The sequence below is a fragment of the Hoplias malabaricus genome, chromosome X2 (assembly GCF_029633855.1).
Source record: "Hoplias malabaricus isolate fHopMal1 chromosome X2, fHopMal1.hap1, whole genome shotgun sequence".
Taxonomy (NCBI): Eukaryota; Metazoa; Chordata; class Actinopteri; order Characiformes; family Erythrinidae; genus Hoplias; species Hoplias malabaricus.
Window position 1 is genome coordinate 26,173,214 of NC_089819.1, and position 24,091 is coordinate 26,197,304.

The 24,091-nt window shown below is 51.5% G+C and overlaps 1 protein-coding gene across 1 annotated transcript in view; it reads left to right on the forward strand.

The window, feature by feature from the left end:
• The first annotated feature begins 1,937 nt into the window (after positions 1-1,937).
• Positions 1,938-24,091, forward strand: part of LOC136677206 (5-hydroxytryptamine receptor 7-like) — an 83,294-nt gene continuing 61,140 nt past the window's right edge. Inside the window, exons 1-2 of the mRNA XM_066654672.1 lie at positions 1,938-1,953; positions 1,993-2,329. Coding sequence (XP_066510769.1) covers positions 1,938-1,953; positions 1,993-2,329 — 353 coding nt within the window. The remainder of the gene's footprint in view (positions 1,954-1,992; positions 2,330-24,091) is intronic.

Here is a 24,091-nt window from a genome sequence, read left to right on the forward strand (position 1 = left end):
GTACAGTGGAGTACACAGACCAGAGCGGTTCTCTCTTGGACTGGAGCAGATCGACCTGGGACCAGAACACACATGGTCTATCCGGGACCGGAGTGGCGCGTGAACAGAACTGGAGCAGATTTATCTGAGACCGGAGCGTGGACTACACTGGACTGAAAGGGACCTGTCTGGGGCCGGAGTGTAGACTGAAGCAACGTGTGGACTGGAGCATACTGGATCTGTCAGGAACTGGAGTGTGGTCTGGACTGTGGACTGATTCGTAGCGGTACTGTCAGGGATTGGAGCGCGGACTGAACCAGAGCAGATCTTTCAGGGACCAGAGTGCAGACTGAACAGGAGCAGATCTTTCTGGGACCGGAGCGCGGACTGAAACGGAGCAGATCTTTCAGGGACCGGAGCGTGGACTGAAACGGAGCAGATCTTTCAAGGACCGGAGCGCGGACTGAACCGGAGCAGATCTTTCTGGGACCGGAGCACGGACTGAAACGGAGCAGATCTTTCAGGGACCTGAGCGCGAACTGAACCGGAGCAGATCTTTCTGGGACCGGAGCGTGGACTGAAACGGAGCAGATCTTTCAAGGACCGGAGCGCGGACTGAACCGGAGCAGATCTTTCAGGGACCTGAGCGCGAACTGAAACGGAGCAGATCTTTCTGGGACCGGAGCACGGACTGAAACGGAGCAGATCTTTCAAGGACCGGAGCGCGGACTGAACCGGAGCAGATCTTTCTGGGACCGGAGCACGGACTGAAACGCAGCAGATCTTTCAAGGACCGGAGCGCGGACTGAACCGGAGCAGATCTTTCCCGGACCGGAGCACGGACTGAAACGGAGCATATCTTTCAAGGACTGGAGCGCGGACTGAACCGGAGCAGATCTTTCTCGGACCGGAGCGCTGACTGAAACGCAGCAGATCTTTCAAGGACCGGAGCGCGGACTGAACCGGAGCAGATCTTTCCCGGACCGGAGCGCGGACTGAAACGGAGCATATCTTTCAAGGACTGGAGCGCGGACTGAACCGGAGCAGATCTTTCTGGGACCGGAGCGCGAACTGAACCGGAGCAGATCTTTCTGGGACCGGAGCGCGGACTGAAACGGAGCAGATCTTTCAGGGACCTGAGTGCGAACTGAACCGGAGCAGATCTTTCAGGGACCGGAGCGCAGACTGAATCAGAGCAGATCTTTCTGGGACCTGAGCGCGGACTGAACCGGAGCAGATCTTTCAGGGATCGGAGCGCGGACTGAACCAGAGCAGATCTTTCTGGGACCGGAGCACGAACTGAACCGGAGCAGATCTTTCTGGGACCTGAGTGCGAACTGAACCGGAGCAGATCTTTCAGGGACCGGAGCGCAGACTGAACCAGAGCAGATCTTTCTGGGACCTGAGCGCGGACTGAACTGGAGCAGATCTTTCTGGGACCTGAGCGCGGACTGAACCGGAGCAGATCTTTCAGGGATCGGAGCGCGGACTGAACCAGAGCAGATCTTTCTGGGACCGGAGCACGAACTGAACCGGAGCAGATCTTTCTGGGACCTGAGTGCGAACTGAACCGGAGCAGATCTTTCAGGGACCGGAGCGCAGACTGAACCAGAGCAGATCTTTCTGGGACCTGAGCGCGGACTGAACTGGAGCAGATCTTTCTTGGACCGGAGCGCGGACTGAACCGGAGCAGATCTTTCAGGGATCGGAGCGCGGACTGAACCAGAGCAGATCTTTCAGGGATCGGAGCGCGGACTGAACCAGAGCAGATCTTTCAGGGATCGGAGCGCGGACTGAACCGGAGCAGATCTTTCTGGCACCGGAGCGCGGACTGAACCGGAGCAGATCTTTCTTGGACCGGAGCGCGGACTGAACCGGAGCAGATCTTTCTTGGACCGGAGTGCGGACTGAACCGGAGTGGATCTGCTTGGAGACCAGAGCGGTACATGGACTGGACCATGCGGAATGCCTCATGTGTGTCGACGCTGGAGGGAGCAGTGGACCTGGCGAGAGGTGCAGAGGAGGACACGCAGGTGCTGGGGCTGCTGGAGCGTGTGCTGCTGGGCGCGTGTCTCTGCTGCGTGTCCGTGCTGACAGTGCTGGGGAACGCGCTGGTGGTCATCGCCGTGTGTGTTGTTAAGAAGCTGCGGCAGCCCTCCAACTACCTGCTGGTGTCGCTGGCGGCAGCGGACCTGAGCGTGGCCGCTGTGGTGATGCCTGTTGCCATGGTGACCGACCTCACTGGGGGGCGCTGGCTCTTCGGACCCCTCTTCTGCAACGTCTTCATCGCCATGGACGTCATGTGCTGCACCGCCTCCATCATGACCCTCTGCGTCATCAGCGTGGACAGGTGAGAGGGAGCACACACCTGGGGACACACACCTGGGGACACACCTGGGGATACACCCGAGGATGCACAGACACACATCAGCATCATCAGCATGATCAGGTGAGGGGAGACATCTGGATATACACCTGAAGGCTATACATACTTAAATACACACCTGGGTAGTGTATGAGAGTTGGAGGCGGGGCTTATTTATTCTAAATGACCCTCTGCACCGTCAGTGTGGACAGGAGAGAGGGAGGGGAATCTATACACCTGCACACACCTGCACACACCTGTAGGCTACACACACCTTGTTAGTGTGAGTGTGTGTGTGGAGTGCCTATTGGACAGGTGAGAGGGAGGGGATCCACACATACATGTACACACCTGGACACACACACCTAGCTAGACGTTTCATAATTATACTCCTTCAGTATCATCAGCATGGATAGGTTATGGGGACACAGTAAACACACCTGCAAACACCTGCACACACACACACACACACACACACACACACACACTCACATATGCTACACGCCTGTGCATACACCTTGTTGCTTACCTGAACACACCTGTAGAATACCTGAGCTGCCTTTACAGACACTGGGATACACATTATCTATTGCTGCTGCACACCTGGACACACCTATAGGTTAAACATGACACACCTGACTTGCTGCTGTTGCACACCTGGACACATCAGGATATTTTTAGTAGATTTTGGTGTGGACAAGACATACACACCTGTACACATTTGTACATATGCTTGTAAAAACACGGACACACATCTGGATACACAACTGTATATACCTGTATACACATCTGTACACACCCCGCTAAGACACACCTGTGCACACACTACAACTGTGGCACACTTGGATACAGGTTAGTCCTTTATTAACTGTGTTGGGGTATTCAGTGATCTGCAACATTATTGTATACAGGTGTGTACAACACAACTCACATTACACACACACACACACACACACACATCTGTATACAGTATGAAAAGTTGAGTGTCACTGCACACACCTGGAAACACCTGGAGACCTGTTTATTGCCCTCTGGGTCACAGTGTGGACAGGTGGGACACACCAGAGCTAACACTAATGACCCTCTGGACAGAGAGTGGGTGGTCTCTGAGTGTAAACATTGTGTGATGAGGGTGGACAGGTGAGCTCCAGGTGACACCTGGGCTGCTGTTGAACATCTGCATATACCTGTTTCTGCTCAGAGCCAAGATGCTGTTGGAAAAAAAAAACATTTACAAAGATGTGGATTCTCTCTCTCTCTCTCTCTCTCCCCTCTGTCTCTCTTTTTCTGTTCTTTAACACTTTAATATGGTGTTTGTGTGTGAAAGAGTGTGTTTGTCAGTATGCATCAATGAGGGTCAGGGGCTGGTGTTGAGGATTAGTTCTGGATCAAACTCACCACTCCAACTCATCCCAGAGAAACCCCATTGCTCCAGAGAACACAGTTCCACTGTTCCACACACCAGAGGAACCCCATCGCTCCAGAGAACACAGTTCCACTGTTCCACACACCAGAGGAACCCCATCTCTCCAGAGAACACAGTTCCACTGTTCCACACACCAGAGGAACCCCATCGCTCCAGAGAACACAGTTCCACTGTTCCACACACCAGAGGAACCCCATCTCTCCAGAGAACACAGTTCCACTGTTCCACACACCAGAGGAACCCCATCGCTCCAGAGAACACAGTTCCACTGTTCCACACACCAGAGGAACTCCATCACTCCAGAGAACACAGTTCCACTGTTCCACACACCAGAGGAACCCCATTACTCCAGAGAACACAGTTCCACTGTTCCACACACCAGAGGAACCCCATCACTCCAGAGAACACAGTTCCACTGTTCCACACACCAGAGGAACCCCATCGCTCCAGAGAACACAGTTCCACTGTTCCACACACCAGAGGAACCCCATCGCTCCAGAGAACACAGTTCCACTGTTCCACACACCAGAGGAACCCCATCGCTCCAGAGAACACAGTTCCACTGTTCCACACACCAGAGGAACCCCATCTCTCCAGAGAACACAGTTCCACTGTTCCACACCCCAGAGGAACCCCATCGCTCCAGAGAACACAGTTCCACTGTTCCACACACCAGAGGAACTCAATCACTCCAGAGAACACAGTTCCACTGTTCCACACACCAGAGGAACTCAATCACTCCAGAGAACACAGTTCCACTGTTCCACACACCAGAGGATCCCCATCGCTCCAGAGAACACAGTTCCACTGTTCCACACACCAGAGGAACTCAATCACTCCAGAGAACACAGTTCCACTCTTCCACACACCAGAGGAACCCCATCACTCCAGAGAACACAGTTCCACTGTTCCACACACCAGAGGAACCCCATCTCTCCATAGAACACAGTTCCACTCTTCCACACACCAGAGAAACTCCATCGCTCCAGAGAACACAGTTCCACTGTTCCACACACCAGAGGAACCCCATCGCTCCAGAGAACACAGTTCCACTGTTCCACACACCAGAGGAACCCCATCGCTCCAGAGAACACAATTCCACTGTTCCACACACCAGAGGAACTCCGTCACTCCAGAGAACACAGTTCCACTGTTCCACACACCAGAGGAACCCCATCACTCCATAGAACACAGTTTCACTGTTCCACACACCAGAGAAACTCCATCGCTCCAGAGAACACAGTTCCACTGTTCCACACACCAGAGGAACTCCATCGCTCCAGAGAACACAGTTCCACTGTTCCACACACCAGAGGAACCCCATCGCTCCAGAGAACACAGTTCCACTGTTCCACACACCAGAGGAACCCCATCTCTCCAGAGAACACAGTTCCACTGTTCCACACACCAGAGGAACTCCATCACTCCAGAGAACACAGTTCCACTGTTCCACACACCAGAGGAACCCTATCACTCCAGAGAACACAGTTCCACTGTTCCACACACCAGAGGAACCCCATCACTCCATAGAACACAGTTTCACTGTTCCACACACCAGAGAAACTCCATCGCTCCAGAGAACACAGTTCCACTGTTCCACACACCAGAGGAACTCCATCGCTCCAGAGAACACAGTTCCACTGTTCCACACACTAGAGGAACCCCATCTCTCCAGAGAACACAGTTCCACTGTTCCACACACCAGAGGAACTCCATCACTCCAGAGAACACAGTTCCACTGTTCCACACACCAGAGGAACCCTATCACTCCAGAGAACACAGTTCCACTGTTCCACACACCAGAGGAACCCCATCGCTCCAGAGAACACAGTTCCACTGTTCCACACACCAGAGGAACTCAATCACTCCAGAGAACACAGTTCCACTGTTCCACACACCAGAGGAACCCCATCGCTCCAGAGAACACAGTTCCACTGTTCCACACACCAGAGGAACCCCATCGCTCCAGAGAACACAGTTCCACTGTTCCACACACCAGAGGACCCCCATCACTCCAGAGAACACAGCTAAATTTTTATACGATAAAACATAAATATTTATGCCTCGTTCCTGTTCCCGCTCTCCAGGGTTTCATGGAATTTTTGGGAAAACAGGCAGAGCGCCGAATGGACGTCATCAGTGTTTATTTCACTATTTATATGCTATTATTCCGCAACAAACACACACTTCTGGACAACCTGGACACGTGTGTGTGTGTGCGTGTGTGTATGTGTGTGTGTGTGTGTGTGTGTGTGTGTGTGCGTGTGTGTGTATAGTGCTCTAAAGGGACACTTTATTTTAGCACAAAGATTATAAAAGTATCTTAAAGACAAATAAAATACAAAGGTTATGATCCTTTCTCCCCGTGTCCGCGTGGGTTTCCTCCGGGTGCTCCGGTTTCCTCCCACAGTCCAAAAACACACGTTGCAGGTGGATTGGCGACTCAAAAGTGTCCGTGTGTGTGTCTGTGTTGCTCTGGACCCCCCGCGACCCTAAATTGGATAAGCGGTTACAGATAATGGATGGATGGATGGATGGATGGTTATGATCCTTTACAATAACTAGAGGTAGCATATTAGAATTTGGGAGCACACACACACACACACAGAAACACACACGCTTGGAGCGAAACACAGAAACATGTCACACTTCCCACTCACTTGCACACTGCGTTACTACCTCTCCTTGAACACCTCTCTCTTTCATCCCCCACCTCTCTCTCTATCACTCTCCCCTCTCTCTCTATCGCTCTCCCCTCTCTCTCTATCGCTCTCCCCTCTCTCTATCACCCCCTTCTATCACTCTCCCCTCTCTGTCTATCGCTCTCCCCTCTCTCTCTATCGCTCTCCCCTCTTTCTCTATTGCTCTCCCCTCTCTCTCTATCGCTCTCCCCTCTCTCTCTATCGCTCTCCCCTCTTTCTCTATTGCTCTCCCCTCTCTCTCTATCGCTCTCCCCTCTCTCTCTATCGCTCTCCCCTCTCTCTCTATCGCTCTCCCCTCTCTCTCTATCGCTCTCCCCTCTCTCTATCACCCCCCTTTCATCACTCTCCCCTCTCTCTCTATCGCTCTCCCCTCTCTCTATCACCCCCTTCTATCACTCTCCCCTCTCTGTCTATTGCTCTCCCCTCTCTCTCTATCACTCTCCGCTCTTTCTCTATCGCTCTCCCCTCTCTCTCTATCGCTCTCCCCTCTCTCTCTATCGCTCTCCCCTCTCTCTCTATCGCTCTCCCCTCTCTCTATTGCTCTCCCCTCTCTCTCTATCACTCTCCCCTCGCTCTCTATCGCTCTCCCCTCTCTCTATCACCCCCCTTTCATCACTCTCCCCTCTCTCTCTATCGCTCTCCCCTCTCTCTATCACTCTCCCCTCTCTCTCTATCGCTCTCCCCTCTCTCTCTATCGCTCTCCCCTCTCTCTCTATCACTCTCCCCTCTCTCTCTATCGCTCTCCCCTTTCTCTCTATCGCTCTCCCCTCTCTCTATCACCCCCTTCTATCACTCTCCCCTCTCTGTCTATCGCTCTCCCCTCTCTCTCTATCGCTCTCCCCTCTTTCTCTATCGCTCTCCCCTCTCTCTCTATCGCTCTCCCCTCTCTCTCTATCGCTCTCCCCTCTCTCTCTATCGCTCTCCCCTCTCTCTCTATCGCTCTCCCCTCTCTCTATCACCCCCCTTTCATCACTCTCCCCTCTCTCTCTATCACTCTCCCCTCTCTCTCTATCGCTCTCCCCTCTCTCTATCGCTCTCTCCTCTCTCTCTCTCCCCTCTCTCTCTATCGCTCTCCCCTCTCTCTCTATTGCTCTCCCCTCTCTCTCTATCACTCTCCCCTCTCTCTCTATCACTCTCCCCTCTCTCTATCACCCCCCTTCTATCACTCTCCCCTCTCTCTCTATCGCTCTCCCCTCTTTATCACCCCCCTTCTATCACTCTCCCCTCTCTCTCTATCGCTCTCCCCTCTCTGTCTATCACTCTCCCCTCTCTGTCTATCACTCTCCCCTCTCTGTCTATCACTCTCCCGTCTCTCTCCATCGCTCTCCCCTCTCTCTATCAGCCCCTTCTATCACTCTCCCCTCTTTGTCTATTGCTCTCCTCTCTCTCTATCACCCCCCTTCTATCACTCTCCCCTCTCTCTCTCTATCGCTCTCCCCTCTCTGTCTATCGCTCTCCCTTCTCTCTCTATCACTCTCCCCTTTCTCTCTATCGCTCTCCCCTCTTTCTATCACTCTCCCCTCTCTCTCTATCACTCTCCCCTCTCTCTCTATCACTCTCCCCTCTTTCTATCACTCTCCCCTCTCTCTATCACTCCCCTCTCTCTCTATCACTCTCCCCTCTCTCTCTATCACTCTCCCCTCTCTCTATCACTCTCCTCTCTCTCTTTCATCCACCCCTCTCTCTTTCTCCCCATCACTGTCCCCCACCACACTCTCTCTCTCTCTCTCTCTCTCTCTCTCTCTCTATCACTCTCTACCACTCTCCACTCTCCCCATTGGATGCTGTTTGTGACGGATAATGAACCTCAGAGAAGCAGAGTGTGTTCTCTTCAGTTGCAGTGTGACGTGTGTGTGAGAGGATCAGGTGTGTTCCACCGGGGTCTGTCACACTCTCTGACACCTGCCTACCTTCAGAAACAAAAGGAACAGAGAGAGCGCCTCTGCGTCCTGTGTCCTCCCCCCATACAAAGAGCGGAGAAGTGTAACCACAGAGACGTAGAATAAGCAGGGGGCGTGAAGTGAAGGGTTAACTGTGGACATGGGCAGAGTGAAAACACAGACCCTGGAGGTCTACAGTGACACAGCGCTGCTCTGGGGTCATAAAGCTTTCATGAAAGACACCATAGATGTGTGTGAGGAAGAAGCGACTGTATGTTTTAATGTGGAGCGGTGTGTGTGAGTAAGAAGCGACTGTATCTTTTAAGGTGGAGCGGTGTGTGTGAGTAAGAAGCGACTATCTTTTAAGGTGGAGCGGTGTGTGTGAGTAAGAAGCGACTGTATCTTTTTAGGTAGAGCGGTGTGTGTGAGTAAGAAGCGACTGTATCTTTTAAGGTGGAGCGGTGTGTGTGAGTAAGAAGCGACTGTATCTTTTTAGGTAGAGCGGTGTGTGTGAGTAAGAAGCGGCTGTATCTTTTAAGGTGGAGCGGTGTGTGTGAGTAAGAAGCGGCTGTATCTTTTAAGGTGGAGCGGTGTGTGTGAGTAAGAAGCGACTGAATCTTTTAAGGTGGAGCGGTGTGTGTTAGTAAGAAGTAGGGTGTGTGAGTAAGATCTTGTTGGTGTCTGAAGTGTAAATTGTCTGTAAGTGTTTATTCCCACAAATGTTTGAATTTCCCCAGAAACTCATGTGTTTAGTTTTGTAGCACTTCCGTGTTTACTTTCATGCAGTTAGCACTCTCCTGAATTTAGAGTCAGTTCCACCTTAAGTAATGTAACTGTAACAGCAAACATAAGTCAGTGTTACCCCCCAATGGAGCAGGAATAGAGCAACATCCTTATCTCGGTTGGTGCTTTTCAACGTTTGGAGTCTCTCCACCATTCAAACGCCTCGAGAACATATTCTGTAAAAACAATACTATTCACAAACAAATGACAACATGACTTTTTAATACACACAGTGTGATTCACAAACACAAAACTTGATTGTGCGTCATGTGTGACACAAGGGCGACAGAGTCTGCTCCGAGTCAGAATTCTCCACAACACCGTGCACTTACACCTTGTAAATAGAACCCACAGCGCCACCTAAGGTTGAGGGACGATGTACTCTGTAGGGACAGGGGCAGGAAGAAAGAGGCAGATCTCTCAGTAAAGAGAGGAATGGAGAGGTAGCAGAAGGACAGAGATAGTGAAGAGGTACTCGGTGAGTGTTGTGTGGTTGCTGTGGATTGGTATGTGGTCCAAGTGATGGTCAAGCTGTTGCTATGCGGTTGCTGTGGTATTTCAGGTGGTCGCTAGGTGGTTGTTGTTATGGTTTCTTGAGCTCATCACAAGAAAATGCACAAAAATGACAACTGTCTGTCCGTGTTACCCTGGTAACACTAGGCACATGTTTCTGAGTGGTTTCAGTTCAGTAATATAAGATTTGTTTGTGTGTGTGTGTGTGTGTGTGTGTCTTTTTGTATCATTTCTGTGTGACCGCCAAATAAGACATACCAAGTGTGTTTATGATGTGACCACAGATAAACTCTGAACACATTTCCAGCACACACACACACACACACACACACACACACAGCATCCTTCTCTTTCTCTCTACTCTTTAGTGGAAATAAACACTCTCTCCATTAGCCACTGTACACTTCCCTGTAAGTAAACACACAGTATACACCCAACAGAGAGAGAGAGAGAGAGAGAGAGGGAGGGAGAGAGAGAGAGAGAGAGAGAGAGACAGACAGAGAGAGAGAGAGACAGACAGATGAGAGACAGACAAGAGAGATAGAGAGAGAGAGAAATAGCCGACAGAGAGACACACACAGAGAGAGAGAGAGAGAGAGAGAGAGAGAGAAAGACAGATGAGAGAGAGACGAGAGAGATAGAGAGAGAGAGAGAGAGAGAAATAGACGACAGAGAGACACAGCGAGAGAGAGAGTGAGACGAGAGAGAGAGACAGAGAGAGAGAGAGAGAGAGATTTGTTTTGCTAGACTCAGATTTAGTCACGGTGAGAGGAATACCTGGTGGTGGAGCTGTGTATTTTTAGAGCAGTGTGTTCCCTCAGGGGGACATGTGACCTCCCTGCGTTTACATATCAAAGTGTTTCTCTCATTAATATTCATTACCCTGTCCTGGGTATCCTAAACTATGTAGACACCCCTCTATTCTGGGTGGGATCAGCTGTTTAAAGTATGTTATAGCCCCAAACATTGGCCTGTAGAACAGTGCAACTGTGTTCTCTGGAGTGCTGGGGTTCCTCTGGTGTGTGGAACAGTGGAACTGTGTTCTCTGGAGTGATGGGGTTCCTCTGGTGTGTGGAACAGTGGAACTGTGTTCTCTGGAGTGCTGGGGTTCCTCTGGTGTGTGGAACAGTGGAACTGTGTTCTCTGGAGTGCTGGGGTTCCTCTGGTGTGTGGAACAGTGGAACTGTGTTCTCTGGAGTGATGGGGTTCCTCTGGTGTGTGGAACAGTGGAACTGTGTTCTCTGGAGTGATGGGGTTCCTCTGGTGTGTGGAACAGTGGAACTGTGTTCTCTGGAGTGCTGGGGTTCCTCTGGTGTGTGGAACAGTGGAACTGTGTTCTCTGGAGCGATGGGGTTCCTCTGGTGTGTGGAACAGTGGAACTGTGTTCTCTGGAGTGCTGGGGTTCCTCTGGTGTGTGGAACAGTGGAACTGTGTTCTCTGGAGTGATGGGGTTCCTCTGGTGTGTGGAACAGTGGAACTGTGTTCTCTGGAGTGCTGGGGTTCCTCTGGTGTGTGGAACAGTGGAACTGTGTTCTCTGGAGCGATGGGGTTCCTCTGGTGTGTGGAACAGTGGAACTGTGTTCTCTGGAGTGCTGGGGTTCCTCTGGTGTGTGGAACAGTGGAACTGTGTTCTCTGGAGTGATGGAGTTCCTCTGGTGTGTGGAACAGTGGAACTGTGTTCTCTGGAGTGATGGAGTTCCTCTGGTGTGTGGAACAGTGGAACTGTGTTCTCTGGAGCGATGGGGTTTCTCTGGTGTGTGGAACAGTGGAACTGTGTTCTCTGGAGTGATGGAGTTCCTCTGGTGTGTGGAACAGTGGAACTGTGTTCTCTGGAGAGATGGGGTTCCTCTGGTGTGTGGAATCAAGTTGAAAAGAGAGTTTAAAAACTGTCACAAGAAACAGATCATGCACAAATTAGCCTCATTTACATATTTAAATTTGTGTATGACTTGAAACTCAGGGTCTTCTGAAGTCTCTGTCTTTCTCTCTTTCTCGTGCTATCTCTCTCTCCCTCTGTCTCTATCTCACTCTCTCTCTCTCCCTCTTTGTGTCTGTTCTCTCTCTCTCTCTGCTCTTCCTTTCTCTCTCTCTCTCTCTGCCTCTCAGCTCTTTATGAATCTGTTTAGCCGTAAAGTAGGACAAGTACAACATGAACTCTCTCTCTCACTCGATTCTCAGTCTGTCTCACTGTGTCTCACTCTGAAACCCACATTAGCACATTCACGCTCTCAGATAACAAACAGACGGCACCGTCTGGGGCAGAACCAATGCAGCAAACGAGAGGAAAGAAAGGGAGAAAGAGAGAGAGAGAGAGAGAGTTCAGTAAAAGTCTTGATTTAGAAAGGGAACAAGATAAATGAGAGAGAGGATGAAAAGGATTGCTGAAGACAGACTGAGTTCCGTATCCCTGACAAACAGCATCAGCACCAGTCGCCCTGGCAACGAGGGACAACATCAGGACCACATGAAAAAAAAAAGCAGAGAAAACATAAAGCATCTTTAAAAAGCAGGGTCTTATTCACACACACGCGCTACTACACATTCATTGTACACCCCCCCCCCCCACACACACACACACACACACACACAAACACACTCGCACACACACTGGACATACACATACCTTAGCTGCACCCTTGTGTAAAATGAATAGGTGGGTAATATTAGTTACCCAAGTAACAGCTTAACAACCACCTGGGATATCAAATCAATTAACACCTCACTATTGTTAAACGAGGTTGCCCTGTCCTGTCTCCTGCTGGTTAAGGATGGAACTGCAGGACAATACTGATATGTAAGGGTTAACTCTGCGGATGCTCTTGGCCCTGGCTGCTGTGTTTTGAGTGGATGGACTGAGTGAAGAGCTGCCCACTCGCTGCGGAGCTATTCTGAGCGTCTGTGTTTAGTCATCTCTCAGTTCGCTGTAGTACGCACTTCTGCTGAGTTCTAACCTCGTATCTCCACTCTGACCCTCTCCTTTTCAGTTTATTGTTGAGATAATGTGCTGAAGAACACCGTTCCGTCCCATCTCGCCCACCTGCATCTCGCTTTCAGCCCCCCTCTCACCCGCCGGCCTCTCAGCTGCGTTCCTGAGAGCTTAAACATCATCCATCAACAGCAGCAAACAACTCCTCTGTTCTGTCTGCATCCCTGCTTTCAACTTACAGACTGTGGCCACTTTATCAGAAACACCCCCCTCTACTGACACTCACTGGCCACTTTATCAGAAACACCCCCCTCTACTGACACTCACTGGCCACTTTATCAGAAACACCCCCCTCTACTGACACTCACTGGACACTTTATCAGAAACACCCCCCTCTACTGACACTCACTGGCCACTTTATCAGAAACACCCCCCTCTACTGACACTCACTGGCCACTTTATCAGAAACACCCCCCCCTTCTACTGACACTCACTGGCCACTTTATCAGAAACACCCCCCTCTACTGACACTCACTGGCCACTTTATCAGAAACACCCCCCTCTACTGACACTCACTGGCCACTTTATCAGAAACACCCCCCCCTTCTACTGACACTCACTGGCCACTTTATCAGAAACACCCCCCCTCTACTGACACTCACTGGCCACTTTATCAGGAACACCCCCCTCTACTGACACACACTGGCCCCTTTATCAGAAACACCCCCCCCTTCTACTGACACTCACTGGCCACTTTATCAGAAACACACCCCTCTACTGACACTCACTGGCCACTTTATCAGAAACACCCCCCCCCTCTACTGACACTCACTGGCCACTTTATCAGAAACACCCCCCCCTTCTACTGACACTCACTGGCCACTTTATCAGAAACACACCCCTCTACTGACACTCACTGGCCACTTTATCAGAAACACCCCCCTCTACTGACACTCACTGGCCACTTTATCAGAAACACCCCCCTTCTACTGACACTCACTGGCCACTTTATCAGAAACACCCCCCCTCTACTGACACTCACTGGCCACTTTATCAGAAACACCCCCCTCTACTGACACTCACTGGCCACTTTATCAGAAACACCCCCCTTCTACTGACACTCACTGGCCACTTTATCAGAAACACCCCCCTCTACTGACACTCACTGGCCACTTTATTAGAAACACCCCCCTCTACTGACACTCACTGGCCACTTTATCAGAAACACACCCCTCTACTGACACTCACTGGCCACTTTATCAGAAACACCCCCCTCTACTGACACTCACTGGCCACTTTATCAGAAACACCCCCCTTCTACTGACACTCACTGGCCACTTTATCAGAAACACCCCCCTCTACTGACACTCACTGGCCACTTTATCAGAAACACCCCCCTTCTACTGACACTCACTGGCCACTTTATCAGAAACACCCCCCTCTGCTGACACTCACTGGCCACTTTATCAGAAACACCCCCCTCTGCTGACACTCACTGGCCACTTTATCAGAAACACCCCCCCCCCCCTTCTACTGACACTCACTGGCCACTTTATCAGAAACACCCCCCCTCTACTGACACTCACTGGCCACTTTATCAGAAACACCCCCCTCTACTGACACTCACTGGCCACTTTATCAGAAACACCCCCCTCTACTGACACTCACTGGCCACTTTATCAGAAACACCCCCCTCTACTGACACTCACTGGCCACTTTATCAGAAACACCCCCCCCTTTACTGACACTCACTGGCCACTTTATCAGAAACACCCCCCCCTTCTACTGACACTCACTGGCCACTTTATCAGAAACACCCCCCCCTCTACTGACACTCACTGGCCACTTTATCAGAAACACCCCCCCCTTCTACTGACACTCACTGGCCACTTTATCAGAAACACCCCCCTCTGCTGACACTCACTGGCCACTTTATCAGAAACACCCCCCTCTACTGACACTCACTGGCCACTTTATCAGAAACACCCCCCTTCTACTGACACTCACTGGCCACTTTATCAGAAACACCCCCCTCTACTGACACTCACTGGCCACTTTATCAGAAACACCCCCCCCTTCTACTGACACTCACTGGCCACTTTATCAGAAACACCCCCCCCTCTACTGACACTCACTGGCCACTTTATCAGAAACACCCCCCCCTTCTACTGACACTCACTGGCCACTTTATCAGAAACACCCCCCTCTGCTGACACTCACTGGCCACTTTATCAGAAACACCCCCCTCTACTGACACTCACTGGCCACTTTATCAGAAACACACCCCTCTACTGACACTCACTGGCCACTTTATCAGAAACACCCCCCTCTACTGACACTCACTGGCCACTTTATCAGAAACACCCCCCTTCTACTGACACTCACTGGCCACTTTATCAGAAACACCCCCCTCTGCTGACACTCACTGGCCACTTTATCAGAAACACCCCCCCCCCTTCTACTGACACTCACTGGCCACTTTATTAGAAACACCCCCCCTCTACTGACACTCACTGGCCACTTTATCAGAAACACCCCCCTCTGCTGACACTCACTGGCCACTTTATCAGAAACACCCCCCCCCCTTCTACTGACACTCACTGGCCACTTTATCAGAAACACCCCCCCTTCTACTGACACTCACTGCCCACTTTATCAGAAACACCCCCCCCCTCTACTGACACTCACTGGCCACTTTATCAGAAACACCCCCCCCCTCTACTGAAACCTCACTGGCCACTTTATCAGAAACACCCCCCCCCCCCCTACTGACACTCACTGGCCACTTTATCAGAAACACCCCCCCCCCTCTACTGACACTCACTGGCCACTTTATCAGAAACACCCCCCCCTTCTACTGACACTCACTGGCCACTTTATCAGAAACACCCCCCTCTGCTGACACTCACTGGCCACTTTATCAGAAACACACCCCTCTACTGACACTCACTGGCCACTTTATCAGAAACACCCCCCTCTACTGACACTCACTGGCCACTTTATCAGAAACACCCCCCTCTACTGACACTCACTGGCCACTTTATCAGAAACACCCCCCTCTAATGACACTCACTGGCCACTTTATCAGAAACACCCCCCTCTGCTGACACTCACTGGCCACTTTATTAGAAACACCCCCCTCTACTGACACTCACTGGCCACTTTATCAGAAACACCCCCCTCTACTGACACTCACTGGCCACTTTATCAGAAACACCCCCCTCTAATGACACTCACTGGCCACTTTATCAGAAACACCCCCCTCTGCTGACACTCACTGGCCACTTTATCAGAAACACCCCCCTCTGCTGACACTCACTGGCCACTTTATCAGAAACACCCCCCCCCTTCTACTGACACTCACTGGCCACTTTATCAGAAACACCCCCCCTCTACTGACACTCACTGGCCACTTTATCAGAAACACCCCCCTCTGCTGACACTCACTGGCCACTTTATCAGAAACACGCCCCCTTCTACTGACACTCACTGCCCACTTTATCAGAAACACCCCCCCTTCTACTGACACTCACTGCCCACTTTATCAGAAACACCCCCCCCCTCTACTGACACTCACTGGCCACTTTATCAGAAACACCCCCCCCCTCTACTGAAACCTCACTGGCCACTTTATCAGAAACACCCCCCCCCCCCCTACTGACACTCACTGGCCACTTTATCAGAAACACCCCCCCCCCTCTACTGACACTCACTGGCCACTTTATCAGAAACACCCCCCCCTTCTACTGACACTCACTGGCCACTTTATCAGAAACACCCCCCTCTGCTGACACTCACTGGCCACTTTATCAGAAACACACCCCTCTACTGACACTCACTGGCCACTTTATCAGAAACACCCCCCTCTACTGACACTCACTGGCCACTTTATCAGAAACACCCCCCTCTACTGACACTCACTGGCCACTTTATCAGAAACACCCCCCTCTAATGACACTCACTGGCCACTTTATCAGAAACACCCCCCTCTGCTGACACTCACTGGCCACTTTATTAGAAACACCCCCCTCTACTGACACTCACTGGCCACTTTATCAGAAACACCCCCCTCTACTGACACTCACTGGCCACTTTATCAGAAACACCCCCCTCTAATGACACTCACTGGCCACTTTATCAGAAACACCCCCCTCTGCTGACACTCACTGGCCACTTTATCAGAAACACCCCCCTCTGCTGACACTCACTGGCCACTTTATCAGAAACACCCCCCCCCTTCTACTGACACTCACTGGCCACTTTATCAGAAACACCCCCCCTCTACTGACACTCACTGGCCACTTTATCAGAAACACCCCCCTCTGCTGACACTCACTGGCCACTTTATCAGAAACACGCCCCTCTACTGACACTCACTGGCCACTTTATCAGAAACACCCCCCTCTGCTGACACTCACTGGCCACTTTATCAGAAACACCCCCCTCTACTGACACTCACTGGCCACTTTATCAGAAACACCCCCCTCTACTGACACTCACTGGCCACTTTATCAGAAACACCCCCCTCAACTGACACTCACTGACCACTTTATCAAAAACACGCCCCCTCTACTGACACTCACTGGCCACTTTATCAGAAACACCCCCCCTCTACTGACACTCACTGGCCACTTTATCAGAAACACCCCCCTCTGCTGACACTCACTGGCCACTTTATCAGAAACACCCCCCTCTGCTGACACTCACTGGCCACTTTATCAGAAACACCCCCCTCTACTGACACTCACTGGCCACTTTATCAGAAACACCCCCCTCTACTGACACTCACTGGCCACTTTATCAGAAACACCCCCCTCAACTGACACTCACTGACCACTTTATCAAAAACACGCCCCCTCTACTGACACTCACTGGCCACTTTATCAGAAACACCCCCCCTCTACTGACACTCACTGGCCACTTTATCAGAAACACCCCCCCTCTACTGACACTCACTGGCCACTTTATCAGAACCACCCCCCCCCCTACTGACACTCACTGGCCACTTTATCAGAAACACCCCCCTTTTACTGACACTCACTGGCCACTTTATCAGAAACACCCCCCCTCTACTGACACTCACTGGCCACTTTATCAGAAACACCCCCCCTTCTACTGACACTCACTGGCCACTTTATCAGAACCACCCCCCCCCCTACTGACACTCACTGCCCACTTTATCAGAAACACCCCCCCCCCTCTACTGACACTCACTGGCCACTTTATCAGAAACACCCCCCTTCTACTGACACTCACTGGCCACTTTATCAGAAACACCCCCCCCTCTACTGACACTCATTGGCCACTTTATCAGAAACACCATCCCCCTCTACTGACACTCACTGGCCACTTTATTAGAAACACCCCCCCTCTACTGACACTCACTGGCCACTTTATCAGAAACACCCCCCTCTACTGACACTCACTGGCCACTTTATCAGAAACACCCCCCCTCTACTGACACTCACTGGCCACTTTATCAGAAACACCATCCCCCTCTACTGACACTCACTGGCCACTTTATCAGAAACACCCCCCCTCTACTGACACTCACTGGCCACTTTATCAGAAACACCCCCCCTCTACTGACACTCACTGGCCACTTTATCAGAAACACCCCCCCCCTCTACTGACACACACTGGCCACTTTATCAGAAATCCCCCCCCCCCTCTACTGACACTCACTGGCCACTTTATCAGAAACACCCCCCCTCTACTGACACTCACTGGCCACTTTATCAGAAACACCCCCCCCTCTACTGACATTCACTGGCCACTTTATCAGAAACACCCCCCCTCTATTGACACTCACTGGCCACTTTATCAGAAACACCCCCCCCCTACTGACACTCATTGGCCACTTTATCAGAAACACCCCCCTCTACTGACACACACTGGCCGCTTTATTAGAAACACCCCCCCTCTACTGACACTCACTGCCCACTTTATCAGAAACACCCCCCCCCTACTGACACTCATTGGCCACTTTATCAGAAACACCCCCCTCTACTGACACACACTGGCCGCTTTATTAGAAACACCCCCCCCTCTACTGACACTCACTGGCCACTTTATCAGAAACACCCCCCCCCTACTGACACTCACTGGCCACTTTATCAGAAACACCCCCCTGTGCTGACACTCACTGGCCACTTTATTAGAAACACCCCCCCTCTACTGACACTCACTGGCCACTTTATTAGAAACACCCCCCCTCTACTGAAACCTCACTGGCCACTTTGTCAGAAACACCCCCCTCTGCTGACACTCACTGGCCACTTTATTAGAAACACCCCCCCTCTAGTGACACTCACTGGCCACTTTATTAGAAACACCCCCCCTCTACTGAAACCTCACTGGCCACTTTATCAGAAACACCCCCCCTCTACTGACACTCACTGGCCACTTTATCAGAAACACCCCCCCTCTACTGACACTCACTGGCCTCTTTATCAGAAACACCCCCCCCTTCTACGGACACTCACTGGCCACTTTATCAGAACCACCCCCCCCCTACTGACACTCACTGGCCACTTTATCAGAAACACCCCCCTTTTACTGACACTCACTGGCCACTTTATCAGAAACACCCCCCCTCTACTGACACTCACTGGCCACTTTATCAGAAACACCCCCCCTTCTACTGACACTCACTGGCCACTTTATCAGAACCACCCCCCCCCCTACTGACACTCACTGCCCACTTTATCAGAAACACCCCCCCCCTCTACTGACACTCACTGGCCACTTTATCAGAAACACCCCCCTTCTACTGACACTCACTGGCCACTTTATCAGAAACACCATCCCCCTCTACTGACACTCATTGGCCACTTTATCAGAAACACCATCCCCCTCTACTGACACTCACTGGCCACTTTATTAGAAACACCCCCCCTCTACTGACACTCACTGGCCACTTTATCAGAAACACCCCCCTCTACTGACACTCACTGGCCACTTTATCAGAAACACCCCCCCTCTACTGACACTCACTGGCCACTTTATCAGAAACACCCCCCCTCTACTGACACTCACTGGCCACTTTATCAGAAACACCATCCCCCTCTACTGACACTCACTGGCCACTTTATCAGAAACACCCCCCCTCTACTGACACTCACTGGCCACTTTATCAGAAACACCCCCCCTCTACTGACACTCACTGGCCACTTTATCAGAAACACCCCCCCCCTCTACTGACACACACTGGCCACTTTATCAGAAATCCCCCCCCCTCTACTGACACTCACTGGCCACTTTATCAGAAACACCCCCCCTCTACTGACACTCACTGGCCACTTTATCAGAAACACCCCCCCCTCTACTGACATTCACTGGCCACTTTATCAGAAACACCACCCCTTCTATTGACACTCACTGCCCACTTTATCAGAAACACCCCCCCTCTACTGACACACACTGGCCACTTTATCAGAAACACCCCCCCCTCTACTGACACTCACTGGCCACTTTATCAGAAACACCCCCCCCTCTACTGAAACCTCATTGGCCACTTTATCAGAAACACCACCCCCCCTCTACTGACACACACTGGCCGCTTTATTAGAAACACCCCCCCTCTACAGACACTCACTGGCCACTTTATCAGAAACACCCCCCCTTCTACTGACACTCACTGCCCACTTTATCAGAAACACCCCCCCCCCTCTACTGACACTCACTGGCCACTTTATCAGAAACACCCCCCCCCTCTACTGAAACCTCACTGGCCACTTTATCAGAAACACTACCCCCCCTCTACTGACACACACTGGCCGCTTTATTAGAAACACCCCACTTCTACTGACACTCACTGGCCACTTTATCAGAAACACCCCACTTCTACTGACACTCACTGGCCACTTTATCAGAAACACCCCCCCCCCTACTGACACTCACTGGCCACTTTATCAGAAACACCCCCCTCTGCTGACACTCACTGGCCACTTTATTAGAAACACCCCCCCTCTACTGACACTCACTGGCCACTTTATCAGAAACACCCCCCTCTACTGACACTCACTGGCCACTTTATCAGAAACACACCCCTCTAGTGACACTCACTGGCCACTTTATTAGAAACACCCCCCCTCTACTGACACTCACTGGCCACTTTATCAGAAACACCCCCCCTCTACTGACACTCACTGGCCACTTTATCAGAAACACCCCCCCTCTACTGACACTCACTGGCCACTTTATCAGAAACACCATCCCCCTCTACTGACACTCACTGGCCACTTTATCAGAAACACCCCCCCCTTCTACTGACACTCACTGGCCACTTTATCAGAAACACCCCCCTCTGCTGACACTCACTGGCCACTTTATCAGAAACACCATCCCCCTCTACTGACACTCACTGGCCACTTTATCAGAAACACCCCCCCCTTCTACTGACACTCACTGGCCACTTTATCAGAAACACGCCCCCTTCTACTGACACTCACTGCCCACTTTATCAGAAACACCCCCCCTTCTACTGACACTCACTGCCCACTTTATCAGAAACACCCCCCCCCTCTACTGACACTCACTGGCCACTTTATCAGAAACACCCCCCCCCTCTACTGAAACCTCACTGGCCACTTTATCAGAAACACCCCCCCCCCCCTACTGACACTCACTGGCCACTTTATCAGAAACACCCCCCCCCCTCTACTGACACTCACTGGCCACTTTATCAGAAACACCCCCCCCTTCTACTGACACTCACTGGCCACTTTATCAGAAACACCCCCCTCTGCTGACACTCACTGGCCACTTTATCAGAAACACACCCCTCTACTGACACTCACTGGCCACTTTATCAGAAACACCCCCCTCTACTGACACTCACTGGCCACTTTATCAGAAACACCCCCCTCTACTGACACTCACTGGCCACTTTATCAGAAACACCCCCCTCTAATGACACTCACTGGCCACTTTATCAGAAACACCCCCCTCTGCTGACACTCACTGGCCACTTTATTAGAAACACCCCCCTCTACTGACACTCACTGGCCACTTTATCAGAAACACCCCCCTCTACTGACACTCACTGGCCACTTTATCAGAAACACCCCCCTCTAATGACACTCACTGGCCACTTTATCAGAAACACCCCCCTCTGCTGACACTCACTGGCCACTTTATCAGAAACACCCCCCTCTGCTGACACTCACTGGCCACTTTATCAGAAACACCCCCCCCCTTCTACTGACACTCACTGGCCACTTTATCAGAAACACCCCCCCTCTACTGACACTCACTGGCCACTTTATCAGAAACACCCCCCTCTGCTGACACTCACTGGCCACTTTATCAGAAACACGCCCCTCTACTGACACTCACTGGCCACTTTATCAGAAACACCCCCCTCTGCTGACACTCACTGGCCACTTTATCAGAAACACCCCCCTCTACTGACACTCACTGGCCACTTTATCAGAAACACCCCCCTCTACTGACACTCACTGGCCACTTTATCAGAAACACCCCCCTCAACTGACACTCACTGACCACTTTATCAAAAACACGCCCCCTCTACTGACACTCACTGGCCACTTTATCAGAAACACCCCCCCTCTACTGACACTCACTGGCCACTTTATCAGAAACACCCCCCTCTGCTGACACTCACTGGCCACTTTATCAGAAACACCCCCCTCTGCTGACACTCACTGGCCACTTTATCAGAAACACCCCCCTCTACTGACACTCACTGGCCACTTTATCAGAAACACCCCCCTCTACTGACACTCACTGGCCACTTTATCAGAAACACCCCCCTCAACTGACACTCACTGACCACTTTATCAAAAACACGCCCCCTCTACTGACACTCACTGGCCACTTTATCAGAAACACCCCCCCTCTACTGACACTCACTGGCCACTTTATCAGAAACACCCCCCCTCTACTGACACTCACTGGCCACTTTATCAGAACCACCCCCCCCCCTACTGACACTCACTGGCCACTTTATCAGAAACACCCCCCTTTTACTGACACTCACTGGCCACTTTATCAGAAACACCCCCCCTCTACTGACACTCACTGGCCACTTTATCAGAAACACCCCCCCTTCTACTGACACTCACTGGCCACTTTATCAGAACCACCCCCCCCCCTACTGACACTCACTGCCCACTTTATCAGAAACACCCCCCCCCCTCTACTGACACTCACTGGCCACTTTATCAGAAACACCCCCCTTCTACTGACACTCACTGGCCACTTTATCAGAAACACCCCCCCCTCTACTGACACTCATTGGCCACTTTATCAGAAACACCATCCCCCTCTACTGACACTCACTGGCCACTTTATCAGAAATCCCCCCCCCCCTCTACTGACACTCACTGGCCACTTTATCAGAAACACCCCCCCTCTACTGACACTCACTGGCCACTTTATCAGAAACACCCCCCCCTCTACTGACATTCACTGGCCACTTTATCAGAAACACCCCCCCTCTATTGACACTCACTGGCCACTTTATCAGAAACACCCCCCCCCTACTGACACTCATTGGCCACTTTATCAGAAACACCCCCCTCTACTGACACACACTGGCCGCTTTATTAGAAACACCCCCCCTCTACTGACACTCACTGCCCACTTTATCAGAAACACCCCCCCCCTACTGACACTCATTGGCCACTTTATCAGAAACACCCCCCTCTACTGACACACACTGGCCGCTTTATTAGAAACACCCCCCCCCTCTACTGACACTCACTGGCCACTTTATCAGAAACACCCCCCCCCTACTGACACTCACTGGCCACTTTATCAGAAACACCCCCCTGTGCTGACACTCACTGGCCACTTTATTAGAAACACCCCCCCTCTACTGACACTCACTGGCCACTTTATTAGAAACACCCCCCCTCTACTGAAACCTCACTGGCCACTTTGTCAGAAACACCCCCCTCTGCTGACACTCACTGGCCACTTTATTAGAAACACCCCCCCTCTAGTGACACTCACTGGCCACTTTATTAGAAACACCCCCCCTCTACTGAAACCTCACTGGCCACTTTATCAGAAACACCCCCCCTCTACTGACACTCACTGGCCACTTTATCAGAAACACCCCCCCTCTACTGACACTCACTGGCCTCTTTATCAGAAACACCCCCCCCTTCTACGGACACTCACTGGCCACTTTATCAGAACCACCCCCCCCCTACTGACACTCACTGGCCACTTTATCAGAAACACCCCCCTTTTACTGACACTCACTGGCCACTTTATCAGAAACACCCCCCCTCTACTGACACTCACTGGCCACTTTATCAGAAACACCCCCCCTTCTACTGACACTCACTGGCCACTTTATCAGAACCACCCCCCCCCCTACTGACACTCACTGCCCACTTTATCAGAAACACCCCCCCCCTCTACTGACACTCACTGGCCACTTTATCAGAAACACCCCCCTTCTACTGACACTCACTGGCCACTTTATCAGAAACACCATCCCCCTCTACTGACACTCATTGGCCACTTTATCAGAAACACCAT